The sequence below is a fragment of the Tursiops truncatus genome, chromosome 6 (genome assembly GCF_011762595.2).
Source record: "Tursiops truncatus isolate mTurTru1 chromosome 6, mTurTru1.mat.Y, whole genome shotgun sequence".
NCBI lineage: Eukaryota > Metazoa > Chordata > Mammalia > Artiodactyla > Delphinidae > Tursiops > Tursiops truncatus.
This window is the reverse complement of record NC_047039.1, coordinates 95,148,645-95,169,021: the sequence shown is the minus strand read 5'-3', so window position 1 is coordinate 95,169,021 and position 20,377 is coordinate 95,148,645. Positions and strand designations below refer to the sequence as shown.

Sequence of the window (20,377 nt, the reverse complement as noted above, 5' to 3'; positions counted from 1 at the left end):
AGGTATATCAGTGTTAGAAGCCAATTTAAGTCTAGTGGTTCAAACTCAGGTGCAGAGATTAGAAATATGGACTCAACCATAAGGGTCTCAAACTAAGTTAAATCCAAATGCGATTTTTAGTGAGCTTTGGGGACTGCTCTTCAAAAAAAAGTTTATGGGCCTCTTGCTTTCTGAGATGCCCCACACTCTGTCCGTGGAGTGTGTTTCTCCCAAGGCTGTCTCGCCTTTTGAGACGACCGCATTCTGTCTATGGAATGTGTATCTCTCTCTAAAAAAATGTTTATGGCTTGGAATGATGACCTGTAGGTATAAGAGTGATAGGCCTCTGTCTGTGAGAGTCAGAACACAGGTCTGAGTCTATTGAACTGACCTTTCCCATGTCTCCACGAAAGAAGAAAATGCAGCAAAGAGAGAAACTGTTTTGGTTGCCTCGCAATTATCTAGATGGGAAAGAATAGTGCAGCTCCATGGAGGAAATGGATTGTAGACATGAGATTAAGCTCTAATCGCAGCCCCTCAGCAATGTGAAGAATCAATGTTAGGGCAAGAAAGCAAAAGCCTTGGCTTCTACTCGGCGTAGTCGCAGAGGGGAGGTGGCAAATCCCTAGACCGGTGCTAGGGCTGCACAAACATGAGACCTGCGCTGGCGTGAAGAGGCCGGCCACTGCAGCGCCTCGCCCACGGTTAGACGAGTTATCAAACCCGTTCCGTGGATAAGAAAATGCAGAGATGAAGCCTAAAAAAATTGCATTTGTATATTTTAACATTTTTACTTAGTTTTATATAACTCTTTCTGGGGAATGGCCAGAATAAGGCAAAGGGAATCTCTGCAACAACAATGGAACATATAGAAAAAAGCAGAAAGATGGATTCAACTGTGCCAGCCACTGAGCCCCCCTCGGTGAGGAGGGGCAGGATGCTCGGCTCTGTCTGTGTGGCCCCCAGGAGCTCAGTCCCCAGCCTGGTGCTCACAAGCCTGCTTTCCTCCAGGAAAGTCACTCCTGCCGTCAGGCAGGTCCATACCTAAGGCAGCTGAGGCCTGGAGAGTCCCTTTCTGATGAGTCCCAAAGAAAGATTTAGCATTCGTCCTCTCTGGCCCCTGCCTGTCCCTGATACCAGTGGCTGACAGCCATCTTCCTTGTCCCCTCCTGCTCCTCTTTGGGGCCACCTCCCCCACGCTGCCTCCAGTCACGAGGCAGGAGAATCTTAAGCTCGTGCAAAGCGTCAGACCTGAATTGGACTCTCCATTTCCCCATGCAGCTGGATGATCTTGGGAAAGTTATAAAACCTGTTTCCTCACTTATAATATGGAGCTTCATAATCAGACGTTTTTTACGGGGCTGTTCCAAGGATTCAACTGTGTTAAATGTCAGGCAAGCTAGTGGGTGCTTACAAATGGCAGCCACAGCTCCTTAGCACCCGCTCTGTCCAGACTAAACGCTCACACGACACATTTACCACTCCTTCACCCGTTCTCCTTAGATGGTATTTTCTAAACCTTTAGCCACTGTTCAGCTTCCCTGTGATTCCCTAAGTTATGGATCTTTGAGCTCTGAAAGGACAAAGTGGGTGGTGGGAGAGGAAGCTGCATCGTTGAGCACCTACAGGTGGCTGAATACATGTATCCTCACTGCAGTTGTGTTATTCTCATGTCACAGATGAGGAAGCTGAGGCCCAGGGACATCCAGTCCTCTGCCCGAGGTTACACGCGTGGGGAAGAAGGGGAGAACTGAGATCTGGGCCTGGGTCTGCCTGACTTTCCTCCTCACCCCTTTGCCTCTGCATGATGTCACAAAGTTCATTTTAGAAATTTGTAGGCCATGACATTGTGTATTTTCTGGACCAGTTATTAACTTTTTGGCTCCAAGGAGAACCTCCTGGCCAGGTGCCTGGGAGCAGTAGACAGGTGTCTCGGGGAAAGTCCTAGCAAATCCTGAACTATTAGTGCTACAGGTTAGCCTTTCTTCTAGAAGGAAGACAGAAAATCCAAGGGAGTCGTTGGGAGGGGTCCCAGGAAAGGGGAACAGCGGGAACATATGTGAGAAAATAGAAGGGCTCTGATGAAGTAGCCCAGTTCTATTACCAATAAAATTGTTTCCCAGGCTTCCCTGGTGGCGCAGTGGTTAAGAATCTGCCTGCCAACGCAGGGGACACGGGTTCGAGCCCTGGTCCGGGAAGATCCCACATGCCGTGGAGCAACTAAGCCCATGCGCCACAACTACTGAAGCCCACGCGCCTAGAGCCCGAGCTCCGCAACAAGAGAAGCCACCACAATGAGAAGCCCGTGCAGTACAATGAAGAGTAGCCCCCGCTCGCCACAACTGGAGAAAGCCTGCGTGCAGCAACAAAGACCCAACGCAGCCAAAGGTAAATAAAAATAAATAAATAAATGTTTCCCTACACTCTATACATGCTTGCTATAAAAATTCCTTATCTGTGCATTTTAAGTAGAAAATAGATTAATAAATCCAAATGTATTATAGGATTTTTCAGTCTTATATGCTCTAATCAGGTACTCTCAGCACCTAAGATACAGGCTGCTAAAATGCATTCATTTGTGCATTGAACACTTCATTTTAGAGGCTATTCCTCTAAAACCATATAAAGGAATTTTCCAAAGACACTTGACTTTTTCTTTTTTTTTTTTCCTTTTTTGGCCACGGTGCGTGGCGTGCAGGATCTTAGTCCCCCTACCAGGGATCAAACCCACGTTCCCTGCAGTGGAAGCGTGGAGTCTTTATCACTGGACCACCAGGGAAGTCCAAGTTTTTTCTAGGAAAGTATATAAACCCTTGGAATCTGGCCAATTAAATTTTTTTTTTTTTTTTTTTTGGCCAATTAAATTTTTAAAAAAAATTATATATTTACTTATATAAGTTGAAAATATTTATATATTTAAGGAAAAATGCATGGTGATTATTAATGACCTTTTAATTTATTTTTTGGTGGCTTATAAGAGGACATTTATTTTTACTAAAGGTTAAAAATAACCTGGAAAAGAGTGATTATTTTCTTTAAAATAGCTACCAGCAAGTACTGTGATGCAGTGAATATCATCGGTATCCCCAAGTATCAGACAAGTCCCCATTATCACTATCTTCCTGAACAGTGATTATTAAAGAAGGTTCCCCAGGAGTTCTGAGTTTACAGTCATTGAAACAGAAACAATGTCCGATCTTTTAGCTGTAGCAGCAGAAATGTACCTTCACATGTGTGTTTTCAGCACTGGTATTGAGAGACGTGTTGTTTTCAGTCTGTAACAGCCTTCATTTTGACACAGGAATGGCAAGTATAGAACTCAGGTCACTTGTTTTTTTTAATATTTATTTATTTATTTGGCTGCACCGTGTCTTAGTTGCAGCACACGGGATCTTCCGTTGCAGGGTGCGGGCTCTTTGTTGCGGCACAGGCATCTCTCTAGTCGCGGTGCTAGGGCTCTCTAGTTGTGGCTCACGGGCTCTAGAGCACGCAGGCTCAGTAGTTGAGGCGCAGGGGGCTTAGTTGCCCCGCGGCATGTGGGATCTTAGCTCCCAAGCAGGGATTGAACCCACGTCCCCTGCATTGGAAGGCGGATTCTTAACCACTGAACCACCAGGGAAGCCCCCACTTGTTTTTTTTAATCTTTTAACACTGAGATAAAGGAACTTAGCTTTTTCTGAATGGCCTTTTTAAAGCATAATTATCAAAGAACAGCTTCATCATTAAGACACAGCAGACTGTTAGTTGTTCCTGCAATGGGCACTTCTTAGCACGGGCAGTCCAGCTAAGACAGCATTCCCAGCTAGGCACAGCCATAAGAATAAGTTGGTTTCAGTGGAGTGTGAGTGGAAGTGATGTAACTTCCACCCTATTAGATCAAAAGGAGTATGTTTGTCCAGGATTTCCCCTCTGAGTCCCTTCCCACTAGGTGGGATGCAGACTGCCAGCAACGGCTTCAGCTATTCAGATTAGGACAAGATGATGCAACAAGAAGAAAGAAGGAACCTGGGGCCCCAAATAACCTCCAGGAGCTGAGCTGTTCCAACAGCCTGACCAGCTGTACTGTGACTTGAAAGAGAACTTCATTCTTTTTAAGCCACACACACACACACACACACACACACACACATATAAACTTTTAATTCAAGTTTAGGCATCACAGAGTTTCATATGTCTTAAGTTTATAGCTGGCAGAATTTTCTTAAACTGAACACACTCTAGTAACCTAGATGAAGCAGCATAATACATCCAGGAACGCAGATGGCCTCCCTCATACTCCCCTTCAGAACTATCAGCCAAGGGATTTATAACAGCATAAATCGGTTTTGTCTGCTTTTCTACTTTATATAAGTAGAATCATATTGTAGTAGACGGAAGATATGGCCACAAGCTTCTCCCATCCCTGTATGTGTGACCCTTCGCAAAGTAACTTCTCATTAATAGCTGGGATCTATTTTCCCAGCCCTTGAATCTGTGACAGCCTTTGACTTGGTTTGACCAACAGAATGCAGAAGAACGAATGCTATGCAAGTCTGAGGCTCAGCCTTAGAGAGAGCTTGCCGCTTCACTTTCACCCTCTTGGAAAGCTACTCCGAGGCTGCCATGTCAGGGAGTGACCTAGGCCCTGTGGAGAAGAACCCAGTACCACCACACATGTGAACAAGGTCACCTTGGACCTTCCAGCCCTGCCAAACCTGCAGCTGAATGCAGCCATAGATGAAATCGGAAGAGAAACTGCGCAGCTAGCCCACAGAATCATGAAAAACAATAAATTGTTTTAAGACTAAGTTTTGGGACAGTTTGTTATCCAGCAGTAGAGTTAGGTGAAACAATGTGTGCGCTTAATTTTCGTCAGGCTTCTTGGGCTCAACATGTTTGTGAGATAGCTTGACATTGTTTGATAGTATTCTATTGTGTGACAATATTATAATTTATCCACTTAACTACTGATGGGCATATGGGTGTTTCTAGTTTGGGGCTCTTATAGTTGGTGTTGCTATGAACATTCCATTAGCATGTCATCGGGTGAAATATGCAGGCATTGTATTCACTGTGTAACCAGGGGAGGCCATTCTGGGCCACAGGGTAGAGTGCATGCCAGCTTTAGTAGATACCACCTCTTTTCCAAAAAGTTTGTCACAGGTCACACTCCCACCAGCTGTGGAGGACCTTCGGCAGAGTTTCCGTTGTTCCGTACCCTTGCTAACACTTTGTGCTCTTAAACTTTGCAAGCCTCAGTTTTAAAGATGAGTGTGAAGACTGTACGAGGGAAGTGTCAGCTCCACGGGCCAACATTAGAAAGAAGCTGGACCAGCTGGTCTTGATTATACCTTTCTTCCTGACACCTCCAGTTAAGAGGCCAGAATTTTAACAGTAAAACCTTATATGCTCTATACAAACTACTTTCACAATCATAATTTCATCTGAGTCTTCCAATAAAATAACACTGGTGTCAACTAGCACTGCATGTTCAGGTGCTGAACTCGCAGTCCATCCAGAAATAGTCTTTTGGAAACCAGCCCCCTTCACATGACTAATAAACTTGTACACATTTAAAATGGGGCTGCATGAAATGTTGTCCATGATTCACCCTAAGTGAAAAACACAGGTGACAAAACAGCCCCATACAGCCTCATCCCATTTTGGTAAAAATATATCTGCACATATGTCTATGTTTGGTAAAAATAAATCTGCACATTCATAGCTGAAGTTCTGGAAGAAATAGAGCAAAAATGTTAACAGTGTTAGCTCTGGGTATTGAGTTTAAAGATGAATTTATCTTCTACTTTATGCCTTTTTTTTTTGTAATGAGGATGAATCAGTTTCATTTTAAAAACTTAATTATTTTTGAAATAGATAACTCATTCACATAGTCACAATCAAGAGTGCAAGAGTTTATACATTAAAGCCTCCCTCTCATCCACGTCTGCCTTCCATCTGGCTCCCTCCAGAGGTAACCAGTGTTACCAGCATCTACTGTACTCTTTCAGAGACATTTCATGCATATTCTACAAGCAAATACATAAATTTGTTATTTCCTTTGTCACTTTTATGATCAAAAACAAGACTATTTTCATTTTGAAGAAAAGGTTGTAGAAGACTATTTTATGATGTGGAAAGATAAGCGGAAAGGCTACAAAACAGTATGACATATTTTATAATAATGTATGAAAAAATTTTGCATTTAAAATACTTATAAAGAGACTGAAAGGCTATACACTGAAAGGCTATGATAAACATACCTTTGTCCAGAAAGAAATTTTCTTTGTTTCTAATTACCATCCATAGAAAAGTTCTTATTGTGAAACCATAATTCAAATTTCATACTGAAGATTCTATGACCCATTTGTTTGAACCATGTGATAATTAGAATACAATAATATAATTACAAAAAACCACTTTGAGTTGCCTGTCATCCAGAAGATGTTATTTTTACAGTCTTATTTATTGTGGAGAGGGCTTTATTCACATTGTTGGGATCCTGAGCTTTATTTTTTCGGTGGTCATCTCTGCATGTAGGATTTTGGGCGAGTTTATTTCCTCCTTATAGGTGACAGTGTGGCCTGGTTTTAGGGCGTGGACTCCAGCACCACCATGCCTGGTTCAAATCCCAGTCTGCCGCTCCTTAGCCTCACGACCTTGGGCAAGAGACTTAATCTGCGTCTCAGTGCCGTCATCTGTGCAATGGAGACGGTATGATGGCAGCACCTACTCACAGAGTTGTCATCAGGGATGTCATACGATTCAGGTAGAGCCCCTCGAATAGTGCCTAGCATTGTTCCTAAGTGTCAGTGTTATATTCATCTGAGTTGCCTAATTTTTCCATATTGGACATGTACTACAATAAAAGTTAAAGAATAAACTCCCATGAGAGAAGGGAAACTAGACAGATGTAGAGACGAGCACAAATGAGAAAGTGCCATAGAGAAGAGTGCGAACCATGAGGCCCCGGGAGCCCAGCGAGGGGGGAGGGGCCCGGCTTTTTGATTTCGACTAAAAGCCCCGGGAAAGGATCCCTCTGTCGGTACTGCAAGCTGAGCATTCCAAGAGCAGAGATGGACTTTGGTCCAGGAGCATTCTCTCCGGGCATTTGGAGAAGGCCTTTGAGACCTTCCTGGAAGCTGCCCTGGCCCTTCCTTGTACAAACGGCCTCTTGCAACTTTTTGCCACTGTCTTCCCGGCAGGGGTCATGTGGAGAAAGGCTTCAGAGTAAGTGTCAGGACTTACCTGGCTGTGCCTGGCCCAACTCACTCCAAGGACCTTCAGGGGGCAGTTACTGCCACCCTGATGTGGCGGCAAGTCTGGGGGACTGGAAGACAAGATGCTTCATTCACAGCCCAGCTGGAGGAAGAACCGTCCAATTGCAGTTCTGTGTTTCTAAACACACCAGGTGGCATAGGCAGGAGGCCTGCTGTCCTGTGTCCTCAGCCGGGAACCCTCTGCCTGGGGACAGAGAGGGGAGGGGAAGGCAGATGAAGGGAGAGGAGGAAAGCGCAGGGCTAGGAGCTGGAGGCCCTGGGGTCCAGCCTTAGCTCTGATGTTTCGCATTGATGTTAGCTGGGATAAATTCTTAATTTCATCAAAATCCAATCACTCCTTACAGAATCCCTTGAATTGATCTGGGAATAACAATGCCAGATGTGACCTGCTTGATGAAAGGAATTATGTGAACTACTTTATATTTGAAAGAATATCTAGATCCTGTAGTTCCTGCTAAGTCTGAGGTAAACGAGGGCTGGGAAATAGTGTTATATCAGTGTTTCTAAATTTATTCAATTGACACATTTTTAAAATAAAATAAAATAAAATAATAAAACAGTTCATAATCCTTATCCACAATGCTTAAAATCCCCCCGTTCTGGAGACAAAGGTTTTTTTTTTTTTTTTTTGCGGTATGCGGGCCTCTCACTGTTGTGGCCTCTCCCGTTGCGGAGCACAGGCTCCGGACGCGCAGGCTCAGCGGCCATGGCTCACGGGCCCAGCCGCTCCGCGGCATGTGGGATCTTCCCGGACCGGGGCACGAACCCGTGTCCCCTGCATCGGCAGGCGGACTCTCAACCACTGCGCCACCAGGGAAGCCCTGGAGACAAAGGTTTTTTTCATTAAATTTGGTGCCAAAATTGACCTGATGTTGCTTATTCTTTTGGGTATCAATCTTTATAATAAATTGCAGAATATTAATAAAATAAAATAAATTGCAGAATATTAATGCATTTGATTACCAGGTGCTGCCTCAGGTCTCACTAGTATATGGTAAATGCATCATATTATCTTCCTAAAATATGAAAAATTCTGAAACACATCTGGCCCCAAGGGTTTTGCATGAGGATTGTGACGTGTAAAACAAACTCAGATGCTGCACACAGGAAATGGGGAGGGAGGGACGGTGTCCATTCCCAGGCTGAGATTCACCCAGCCCTGTCTGGGACATCTTCTTCCTGGTGTCAGATCCTTGAGAAGTCTTTAAGAACCTGAAGACAAATGTACCCGGGATGAGTCAAGGAGCATATACTGGGGATACTTTTCCTAAATTAGTCCTCATACTTCAGTGTGTCTCTGAATCCCCCTGGGGATCTAGTGAAAATGCAAATTCTGATTCAGTAGGTCTGGAATAGGCCTGAGCTTCTGCATTCCTATCAATCTCCAGGTGATGCCTCTGCTGCTGGGACTGTTCTGGCCTCCGGATAAGCCTAAGGCATGGCTCCAAGTGATAACAGTGTGGTGCCCCACAGGGAGAGCTGCCCCCTGCCCTTGGCGGGGGTGGGAGCTCGCTCAACACTGATCACCTGACCAAAACCTGCCTCGTCACCGCCTTTTCTCCATCCTCCGCTGCCCATTTACTGCCTCTGCTGCCTCTTCCTCCCTGCATGGTTCATGCCACCCTCCGCCTCCATCCCTGACCTTGGCTGGGCCTCCCCAAGTCTCATGACTCTTCACTCACCCGGTTCCAAGGTACTGCTTAGACGAGGTGCTTTTCCAGCTGACTGACCTCACCTCCGAAGCATGAACTAAATTAGTTCAACTCTCAAATTCCTGAGATGGCTCACTATCTCTCCTGGGTATCTCCCCGGAAAATTTTCCACTGTTTGCAAAGTACTCCCTAGCCCTGACCACCCAGAGATATTAATGATAATGCGTTTGCTCACTAGACAAGCAGTGACCCAGGAAAGGGCCATGGGTTATTTTATTTTTATGTCAATGCTTGCAATGCCCTGACTGATTTCTTACACACCCTCCTTGCTTCTTTTTAAGTTCTGGATTCCCGGGTTGCAGAAAACTCAGACTTCCTTGTTTTCCAAGTGAATTTTCTGATTGCAAAAGTAATACATATTTATTAATAAAAGTTTAGAAAATATAGTTAAGAAGAAAATGTCAATACCAGTACACTTAGCATGCAGAGATAACCATTGGCACATTTTGTCTCATGGGCTTTCAGGCTTTATATATAAATTTTGTTTTACAAAATCTGGATCATACATATAACATTTTGTAACTGCTTTGCCCCCCTCCATTTATAGTATATTGTGACCATTTTCACAGATCAATAAAAATTCTTCTGCAATAGCATTTTAAATAAGGGACTTCCCTAGCGGTCCAGTGGTTAAGACTTCACGCGTCCACCACAGGGAGCGTGTGTTCAATCCCAGGCCAGGAATAGAATGAAGGCCAAATACACATATATTTCTTATTATAAATCACAATATCACACATACCTTTTGGATACTTACAGGGAATTATATTATTATGTAAAAGTGTATAAACTTCTTCATGGTTCGCATGAGTTGCCAAACCAGAAAGCATGGCTTCCAAACTCTCAAATACGAACCAGATCCTTTGGGCTGAATCAGTGTCTTGAATTCTCACTAACCTTAGTTAACCAGAAGTGATACTGGAAAGCAGGGCGTTCTAGGTCTGAGAGGGAATTCCAGGCCACCAGGTCATGCCTTGAGGCATCCCTCTGTCTCCTGCTCAGAAAGAGGAAAAATGCTTAGAGGTCTTTGTTAGGGATCTACAACTTCCCAAAGAACACAGCTATTTTTCAGACAATTCAAGGCTAATCTAAATCCTGCAATCATTTTGGTATTTATTTTTCCAGCCAATATTTATATATTTAAAATGAAGGGATTAGGGGAACTTCCTGGCTGTCCACTGGTTAGGACTCAGCGCTTCCACTGCAGGGGGCCCGGGTTCAATCCCAGTTCAGGGAACTAAGATCCTGCATGCCTTGAGGTGCGGCCAAAAAAAAAAAACCAAACAACAACAAATGAAGGGATTAGATCAATAAGCGAATGGTTAAGTAATCTGTGGTACAGCCATTCAATGAAATATGATACAACCATTAAAAAACTGAAAAAGCTCTTTATGCACTAATACAGAATGATATCTCAGATACATCGTTAAGTGAAAAAAGCAAGGTGTAGAACCATGTATACCAAATGCACATTTGTGTAAAAAGGAGGAATAGGAATACATAGATATTTTGACATAGGAGTTTTGCTTGTGTATTCATAAAGCATCTTTGGAAAGATACATAAGAAACTGATGGTATAATTCCTTAATTTTTAGGGAAATTAGGTAGCTGGGAGAACAACATTTTCATTGCAAAATGAAACCTCTTGTGCTGAACATGCAAATGTATTACCTCTTCTAAAATAAAAATTTTAAAACACAAAATAAGGGGACTAGGGCATTTGATTACATCCTAAAATACATTTATTTCTGTTTATTCTCCAAACCCCAATTTAAATGGTCAGTAAAGGAATAAAAGAAGAGGACCATATGTACAGAGAATAGGAGAGGGAACAAAAGATGGATCGTATGAACACACTTTTGGGAGACAGTGAGGCAACGGCACAGATTTCAGAGTCATACTTGCAGTCCCAGCTCTTTAACTTGCTTCTCATGAGCTCTTGGGTAAACCCCTTACTTGCTTTGAGCTTCTGATTCCTTATCTGTGGAAGAGTAAGGACAAGTCATTTATTTTATGTGATCCATATTGCGCCTTGTGGGAGTGTTGGGAGGATTCATTGCCCCAGATCAGAAGCATTTAATAAAGCACATAAACTGCTATTATTACTTTTAATGATAGCAGCGGGCTTTAGCTAATATTATGTTAATGTTTGTCAGTCTGATAGGAAAAATAGCAGTATCTTATTTAAAATCTGAATTTCTCTAATTATAAATGAGGTTGAACAATTACATATATATTCCACTTGTATTTCTTTTTCTGTGATTTGCCTGATCATCTCTTGATAATAGTTAACATTTACTGCATGTTACTGTGTACCAGGCACTGTGTTATGATCTCTGCATGCATTATCTCATTTAACCTGTGGATCAAATAGGTAAAATTATTATGCCCATTTTCAGCTGAGAAAAATAATATTTAGAGAAATTAATTTGCTCAAGTCTCCATCACTAGTAAGTAGAGTCTGGATTCTGAGCGAGGACTTGACTCTGACCCAGAAATCTGACTTGATCGAGAACCCAGGCTCTTCAGGCTTATGCTTCAGTGACTCTCCCCTAATGGTTTTTCTTTTGGATTAAATAATTTTCTCAATATTTTGCAAGTGCCCTTTGTATTTTAGTTGCAGGGTGCAGAGTAGGAAAGGGTCGATCTGCGCCGAGGGGCAGAAGTGGCATCAGAGACAACCTGCCTGCCTGTCAACTGCCCATAAGGCTGTGTGTGAGCCAAGGCGGTGCAGTCAGAGGTGATGCAGGAGACCAACCGGGTGCAGAACAGAGGCCTGCAAAGATGAGTGGACTTCGACCCCCTTAGAGAGAAAGCAAGAGTGACTCACAGGAGGAAGATGAAACCAAAGCTTCCAGGCTGTCCCTGGTAGGCTCAGACAGTCCAAAGGCAGCAGAGGGAAGGAGAGAAAATCCTGAGATGGAGCGCTGCCCAAGAGCTTCCTGAAGACCATGCAAATGAGGCACGCCCACAGCTGCCTGGAAACCAGGCCGGGAGAAGTCAGAGCCCAGAGCACATGCTGCAGGGCCGTGCTAGGCAAAGGAGCTGGAGGAGGTGGAGGAGGCACCAAGGGAGCAGGTAAGGAACCAGGGAGGGTCGTGGAGGGACGGCTCACAGGGCCCTGCATCCTGAGAGGCAGCATCGTCCACCGACCGGGTGAACGCTGTCCTCGGAGGCAGGGCTCCTGGGATCATCTTTCAAGCTCAGCCATTCTTTAGCTGTGAAGCCTTGGGCAAGTCACTTCACCATTCTGAGCCTTGATGTTCCCATCTATAAAATGAGTGTAAAAATAGCATGCTACCTGTGTATTGAGCATCTGCTGTGCTTTGCTGGGCACATAACAGTCATTATCCCCTCCTCACAGCAAGCTCATAAGGTGAGATCATTAGCCTATATTACAGAGGAAAACAAAGCTCAGAGAGGTTAAGCCATTTGTCTAAGACCTCACAGCAAAAAAGTCTGGTTCCAGAGCTGCACACTGTCGACTCCTGATCCTGCTTCCTTCAGAGGGTGGTTTTACAGAATCAAATGGTCTATGCAAATGGAAAATAAAATTGCAAAAGGCAAATTATACCATCAAGATGTGAGTTACCACACTTAGACCCCGGCCAGGACTGAGGCCCTTTGTAAACTGGGAAGTCCTATAAAAATGCTAGTTCTTCACCTCTCTCCTCTGGAGGTTGAAAGTATTGGGGTGATGCTACAGACAATGGATATTTGGCTGACTGACCTGCTCACAGACTGAGGCGATGTCTTTGGGGTGGTATTGGGATGTCCTGGCTTGAGAGTGAGTCGTTGGTGGTTAAGTGGCCAGAGTCCCTCCTGGCGACAGACTCTGAAGCCACAGACAAGGCCTGAGGTGACCATGGCAGATAAGGGCCCAGGTGCTGATTCAACAGTGATCATCTCTCCTCTTGAGCATCCCTTTACAGCTTTGGCCATGGAACTTCAGAAAACAGAAGCCTGCTTTGTGGGGAGGGGAAGATCTTTAAGGGTAGTAAGCTTAGTGCAATAAAGTCAGAATAAAGTTCAAATTTTCAGGCAAGAGAATGAAAAACAAACAAACTAACAAACCTATAATCTTACCCCCAGAGACAACCACTGTTGACATTTCAGTGTTTGTTTTTCCACACATTTTTTTCCATTGCACACATATATTGAAAAATTAGATCATACTGTAATATGTTGGGGGTTTTTTTGTTTTTTTTTTGCGGTACACGGGCCTCTCACTGTTGTGGCCTCTCCCGTTGTGGAGCACAGGTTCCAGACGCGCAGGCCCAGCGGCCATGGCTCACAGGCCCAGCCGCTCCACGACATGTGGGATCTTCCCGGACTGGGGCACGAACCTGTGTCCCCTGCATCGGCAGGCGGACTCTCAGCTACTGTGCCACCAGGGAAGCCCTGTAATATGGTTTTATTACTGGTTCTTTTCACTTAATGACGTGTCATGAACGTATTTCCATATCAATAGATGTTTTATCACATCATTTAAAGGCTGCAGAATATCTCTTTGTATGGATGGAGCAGAATTTATTTAATAAGTGTCCTACTATTGGATAATTAGGCAGTTTTCAATTTTTAACCATTAGAGCCGTGCTTTCTACTCAAATCTTGGCACAGGTCCTGGATTATTTCCACAGGATAAATTACCAGTGGGGGAACTGCTGAATCAAGGTTATGTATATTTTAAGGCCTTTGATAAATACTAAAGGTCTGCTTCTGACACACTCTGGAATTCAGGGGCTCCTCAAAGCTCAATGCAGAAAATTTCATGGCCTCAAAGTCAGCCTTGAGCCTTCCTCTCTCTCAAATCCATTTGCAGGGATAATGCAACCACCTCATATATAGTCTTTACTGGGTGCCAGGCTCTGTCTAAGAGCTTTACCCTCTGAGGCACCACTTTTAACTTCCTCTTCAGAAGAAACTGAAGAACAGAGAGGTTAAACAGTTCACTTGGAATCACAGCCCTAACAAGCAGTGTGTTGGGGGTCAATAGCCTTGACAACCTGGTTCTAGAATCTATGCTGTCCACTGCTTCTTGGAAAGTATATTTGATTGCATCTGCAAAGATACCTTTCACCCATCCCTTTGATCTTCTCCACCAACACCTCACATGCATCAAGCCCCACCATCCCAACCTGGACCATGGCTAGAGCCCATAACTGGTCTTCCATTTCCACTCATCCCTTTCACTCTGTCTTCTGCTCTGCAGCTGGAATGTTGCTTTAAAAATGGAAATAGGGGCTTCCCTGGTGGCGCAGTGGTTGAGAGTCCGCCTGCCGATGCAGGGGACACGGGTTCGTGCCCCGGTCCGGGAAGATCCCACGTGCCACGGAGCGGCTGGGCCCGTGAGCCATGGCCGCTGAGCCTGCGCGTCCGGAGCCTGTGCTCCGCAATGGGAGAGGCCACAACAGTGAGAGGCCCGTGTACCACAAAAAAAAAAAAATGGAAATAGGATCGGGTAACCCCCCCACCCCCGAACCCTGCCGGCAAGCACATACATACACACACGCTCAGCCCTAGAATAAAACCCAGATGTATCCCCCAGCCTCCAGGGCAGCCTCTCTGGCTTCTTCCTAAAAGCCACTTCCCCATCCAGACCCACCCACTACACCCCAGTCACCCGACCTCCTTTCACTTCCTCAACGACAGAGCTTTTTCTCACCTTAAGGCTTTGGCACGTGCTGTTCCCTTGAGCTCGAATGCTCTTCTTCCACCCTGCAGGGCTGGATTCTTCTCATCCTCTGGTCTTGGCTTTCATATCATCTCTCTGGAGAAAGCTTCCCTGGTGATCTCACCTGAAGCAACAAGTCCCCTAAGCCCATTTTCCTTTTTGTCCTTTATAGTGTTAATTAAAATTGTGTATTTATTGCCCATTACTCATTAAATGTCTCTTTCCCTCACTAGACTCTAAATGTCATGAGGTCAAAGACCATGTCTATTTTGTTCCCCATTATTTACCCAGTGCCTAGCACAGCACCTGGCATGTGGCGAGCTCTCATTAACTCAATGACTGCTCGTAGAAAGGACGAATTGTCCACAGAGGGAGGCATTCATTGGTGAGGATCTTTGGCAAAGTATCCGAGCTTCAGCCAGAGCTGTTCCACCCTCCTCCTGCATGTCTTCACTTCCTCTTCCCTGTCCCGAAGCAGTGACAGAGGTCTAGGGTCTAGAAGGAAACCAGGAAGCCATGGGTGAGAACGTAAGCAGGTTTTGCTGCAGGCGCCAACTCAGTCAGGGTAGATGATGTCATATCGGGGGCACATGGGAGACTCATTACCCCCAAGGCCCCCCTGCACAGTTCCTGGATTCCTACCATGAGAGACTTCTGGCCACGAGGAATCTCCTAGTGAAAGGCAAACACTCACTATCCAGTTAATAACACACATCCAGCAGGTGGACTGAATGGCTGAGGGCTCTACCTTTCTGACAGCAGCATGGTGGTGGCCTGGAAGTCCAGGTGTCACCACTAACTAGTGGGTGACCTTGGGTGAGAGTCACTTCTTGCCTCCCATCTGCAAAGTGAGTGGTTAGGATGGAGAAGAGGTTTTTAAACTTCTTTTTCCTCAGAAGCTCAAGTCTTCAACTTGTTCAGATGACCAATATAAGTCAAGTGTTTCTGGTTGAAATAGGGATGTGGGGCTGGAGCGGTCCTCCTCCCTGACTCCCGCTTTTAAGTCCCAAGGGTGGTGGGAGGGCTGAGTCTTGGACTCCAAGATCTCAGCGGTCAGTGCCTGCCAGGCTGACCATCTGTGTCATCGAAGGACAAAGAAGGCAGCCGGGCTCGCATGTTCTGGGTGTAGCTCCTTGGGCATATTAAGTGATCGGAAGGGGATGGGAGAGGACTTGTTGAATCTGATATTCAGAGAGTATTCAGAGACTTTAGGCTGTGCAGCAGGTGAATTTCATTGAATTGAAGGGCAGGGCAGGCAGCCCCTTTGTTTGAGAAGGAGGTTTCAGCCATTTTAGAAAAGAAATGAGGGCCCGGGAGAGAGGAAGCCCAGAAGGCTCACTTACCCTCTCCACAATGTAGAAGAAGGAAATTGCCACCCCTGCCTTTCCAGGCCAGGGATCCCAGGTCTTGAAGAGACCGCCCACAATCTCACAGATAACTAGGCTTCCAGGGTTGGTTGTTTGCCACGCCCCAGGGGAACACGGGTCCCTCACCTCACTACCCGCCACCTGGGCAGCTCTCTGGCCTTCGCTGCAGGCAGGTGTGCTCAGGAGACTGCCGCCTGGGCTACCTGGCAGCTCCAGGTGCTGCGTGGACGCTGCTATGGAGACGTGCCCCGGGGTTGGTGGTGAGAAGGCAGTCTCCCAAAGCTTTGCAGATTCTGGAGGGGAAGAGGCTGGAGCCTCAGGCCCTTCAGGGTAGTCTGCCTGACAGCCGTAGTGCCAAGGAAGGCCAGGTGGGTGCTCTGGGAGTTTCTAGGACAAAGTGTGTGTGTGGGGGAGGAGCCAGGGGAGGCCAAACTTCGGGAGGAGGTTCTGGAAGGGCTGATCTGGGCAGGGGAGCCTCTCCATGTTTCCAGGTCAAGGGGAAAGGCCTTCCCAGAGGCCCCCTTGCCAGGCCAGTGCAGTGCCCTGCACAAAGACTGGGCCAGTGGCACTGAGGATTGGCCCTGCAGCCCAAGGGGAGGAGGGAGAGAGGGCCTGGCATTTGCCCCCAGAGGAGGGATAGACCAGGGAATTCACAAAGCCCATCTCTGGGCTAGTCAGGATCCGAGGCAGCAGGGAAGGAAATATTTGCCCTGTAGCAGGAAGCACTGACTGTGGCTCCTCTCCCTCTCCCTGGAGCCCAAGAGGCCAAGGGCAATCACGTGCAGCACAAGGAGCATTTTTATCCATTTCCAAAGCCAGGGTGCCGTCTCCTTGAGGGAGCTCGATGATCGTGGGGTGCCTGAGGCCTGGGCCCGGTAGAGGGGATGCTGCAGGAGCACCACACCTAATTCTACGGCTTAGGGACTGGGCGATCTGAAACAATCGCTTCATTTTTTTTTTTTTTTAATTTTTATTGGGGTATAGTTGATTTACACCTGTTAGTTTCAGGTGTACAGCAAAGTGAATCAGTTATACATATACATATATCCATCCTTTTTTTAGATTCTTTTCCCATATAGGTCATTACAGAGTATTGAGTTCCCTGTGCTATATAGTAGGTCCTTATTAATTATCTATTTTATATATAGTAATGTGTATATGTCAATCTCAATCTCTCAATTTATCTGTCCCCCCCTTACCCCCTGGTAACCATAAGTTTGTTTTCTACATTTGTAACTCTATTTCGGTTTTGTAGATAAGTTCATTTCACTTCACCTTTTGAACCTAAGTTTTTTCATCAGTGAAATGTGGGCGATAATACCTTTTAACAACCCACAGGACACAGCCTAGGGCCAATACAGGCACGGAGCTTAATGGGTGTTCCTTTGCTCCTTTTCCCTTTCTGCCAGGACATCTCCTGCCAGACCTCCCAGTGTCTGGTCTGAGGATGGCGGAGAAGCAGAGCCGGGAGCCAGAGTGCCCTGTGTGCTGGAACCCCTTCAACAACACGTTCCACACCCCCAAAGTGCTGGACTGCTGCCACTCCTTCTGCGTGGAATGCCTGGCCCACCTCAGCCTGGTGACTCCGGCCCGGCGCCGGCTGCTGTGTCCGCTGTGTCGCCAGCCCACTGTGCTGGCCTCCGGACAGCCTGTCACTGACCTGCCCACGGACACTGCCGTGCTCACCCTGCTCCGCCTGGAGCCCCACCACGTCATCTTGGAAGGCCGCCAGCTCTGTCTCAAAGATGAGCCCAAGAGCCGCTACTTCCTGCGCCAGCCCCAGGCCTACACGCTGGAACTCGGCCCCGGGCCTGGGAGCCAGACTGGGCCCCCCCGGGACGTGGCCCCTACCACCATCCCCAGCCCCATCCCCAGCTCCAACCACAACTCTCTGAGGGGGTGTTTCCGCAACCCGCAGTTCCGGATCTTTGCCTACCTGCTGGCTGTCATCCTCAGCGTCACTCTGTTGCTCATCTTCTCCATCTTTTGGACCAAGCAGTTTTTTGGGGGTGTGGGGTGAGCATCTGTTCCAGACAAAGAACCACGCCTTTCTTGGTTGCTGCTGGGTATGAGGACTGCAGAGCCTCATTTGGGGTCGTCTTCCTTTGTAGTATTGTTCTTTTTTACAATCCAGGGATCGGCTAGGCTGTGCATCTGCTTCTGGGAACGGAGACAGTCCTACTATAATGAGAACCTCTGAAAGCTAATGGGAAAAGATACGAAGAGAGCTCTGGGTGTGAACCACGAGTCATGGAAGGGCCGAGAAGCAGATCTGTGATGCCAGGGCTACGTAGCATGTTGTACCAAAGGGCTGGGCGATGGCATCCAGGAACCTGACCCACTCAGACAGCAAGCTGCAATTCTTACTGGAGCTGCTTTGAACTCAGTTCACATTTTTTGGAGTTGCTCTATTATTTGTTGCTAAAAAATTTGGAAAGTGAACTTCAATTGTGAGCAAATGTGTTTGTCTTCCCCTTTCAGTTTTCTCTTTGGATGTTTTGCCACCAGTCCCAGTAAAAATGGCCTGCATTCATTAATTCATTCACTCACTCATTCAACAACCAGTTGGCTTGTCCTCTGTCAGAACTAGGGGGAGAGAAGGGTAGGATGAACCAGGGCTGGCAGAGTCCTTACCAGCAAGGAGGGCACGTTCACTCAGCTGCTTCTTGTACAAGACGACCTCTTGTCAGTGCGTGGTTTATGGAGTGTTAAGAGCAGAAAAGTTTAAAGGTGAAAGAAACCAGAGTCAGTGATCAAAAGAAATCCGGGATTTGGAGGAAAAGATTTTTATTCCTCCTGGTAGGTAGTGGGGGAGCTCTGATTCCCCTCCTCCAACCATTGTAATTCTGGCCTTGAGAGGTAAGGCAGGGAATTCCCTGGTGGCCCAGTGGTTAGGACTCTGTGCTTCCACTGCAGGGGGCACGGGTTTGATCTCTGGTCGGAGAACTAAGATCCCACATGCTGTGTCGCATGGCCAAAAAAGAAAAAAAAAAGACGTAAGGCAGAAACCCCGGATAGAGTAAAAGCCTTAGTTCCCATCCCAGGCCATGCAGGCAGGGGATTCTGGTTTTCATTTTGCATGACGGAATCTAGGAACCAAGGAAAACTAGATAGAATTTGGATGCTGCTTGACTACGGGTCGCCACCTCTGCAGTATCTAAAACCCTGATTTCTTCTTCACTTTTAATACTGCCCGGTGGCTCAGGGCTCTGAAACAATCTCAAAGCGGTTAAAACACCAACACAAAAAGATAACATTTTGTTTTTTGGGATTTGTAGAATACGCTTTCAGAGGCCAGAAATTGGTTTTATTTGCTCTAAATAACATTTTGTAAGTTTAATGAAACCAGCTTCTATAAACTCTTAGGGGTCTTAATGTACAAGATATTCCAAAATAGTTAAGACATACATACTTCATGTTTAGTAAAACCAAACAGTCTTAAGCTCCACTGTGAAGAAAAAGTTCTCCATTGTGAAATTGGAAAGCCGCCTACATATCCTGCCAGGGGACTAGCATCTACCTCTCCATTTGCACCATTGAAGATAATTATGCTAAGGCTGGGACTGGATGTCTCCTCACTGACTTCATTTCTTTACACATCCTTGCTCCTTAACTCTTGTGCTGGGTAAATTAGGCAATGATCTCACCATGTTCTCAGAGCCAATGACGAACAGAGAGGAGCCGGGGGAAGTTCAGGGAAGAACACTTGCCTCTGTACTAGGGACTACTGCTTCCGAGTTAAGCAGGCTTCGTCGCAGACGAAATTGATGCTCCCCAAGTTTAGTTACCTTGTTCAAGGTCACCCAGCTAGCATGTGGTGGAGGCCTTTCAGTCAAAATAGAACACTCTTGGAGTGGCTGATTCACCAAATAAGACACAGCTTTGAGTCTTCTGGGATAGGGAAGGATATATTTAACATCGTGGCATCTTCTGTCTTCACATTCAACAGTTCTAACGTTGGGCAGTGCCGTCCTTCTAGAGAGCATTTAGGAATCTCTGGTACCCGATGCAGGGGTGGGTTATGCTTCTGGCTGTGAGTGCCTCAGAGGTCAGGGATGCTAAGACATGCTGCAATGCTGAAGACATTTCTACACAGCAAAGTATCCTCTGTCCCAAGATGCAAATAGTTTCCTGTTGAATAACACTATAGGCTCCTTGCAAGTTCACAAGGTAGAAGTGGTAAAATTAACTCCCTTTGGCATGAAGTCAGAGTAAGAGATGCAGTGACTCCTCAAAAGGGCAGTATAAATGGTAGAGTGGGCTTTCCCCGTAAGTGGTCTGAGGTGACCAAGAAGTTCAAATCTTCATGTTCACTTTAAGAACACTCGTGAAACCGTCCAGGCCATTAAGGGTATGCACATCCGAAAAGCCACCAAGTATCTGAAG

The 20,377-nt window shown here is 46.1% G+C and overlaps 1 protein-coding gene across 2 annotated transcripts; it reads left to right on the top strand.

Moving 5' to 3' along the window:
* The first annotated feature begins 2,240 nt into the window (after positions 1-2,240).
* RNF183 (ring finger protein 183) lies at positions 2,241-18,522 on the top strand. Of its 2 annotated transcripts, none has more exons than XM_073806439.1 (2): positions 2,241-2,367; positions 17,401-18,522. In XM_073806439.1, the coding sequence occupies exons 1-2, from the start codon at positions 2,274-2,276 to the stop codon at positions 18,009-18,011; spliced, it is 705 nt and encodes a 234-aa protein (XP_073662540.1). In that variant the 5' UTR covers positions 2,241-2,273; the 3' UTR covers positions 18,012-18,522. The 2 variants fall into 2 exon arrangements, with proteins under 2 accessions (XP_073662540.1, XP_004311779.2); XM_004311731.4 differs by lacking the exon at positions 2,241-2,367 and adding an exon at positions 11,899-12,028.
* Positions 18,523-20,377: the final 1,855 nt, after the last annotated feature.

What these genes read in the sequence shown, in the direction of transcription:
- RNF183 (XM_004311731.4), top strand. Translation starts at nt 11,902, where the DNA reads ATGCAAATGAGGCACGCCCACAGCTGCCTGGAAACCAGGCCGGGAGAA. An exon ending in AGGAGGCACCAAGGGAGCAG is followed by an intron (nt 12,029 to 17,400) that starts GTAAGGAACCAG and finishes CCTTTCTGCCAG; the next exon opens with GACATCTCCTGCCAGACCTC.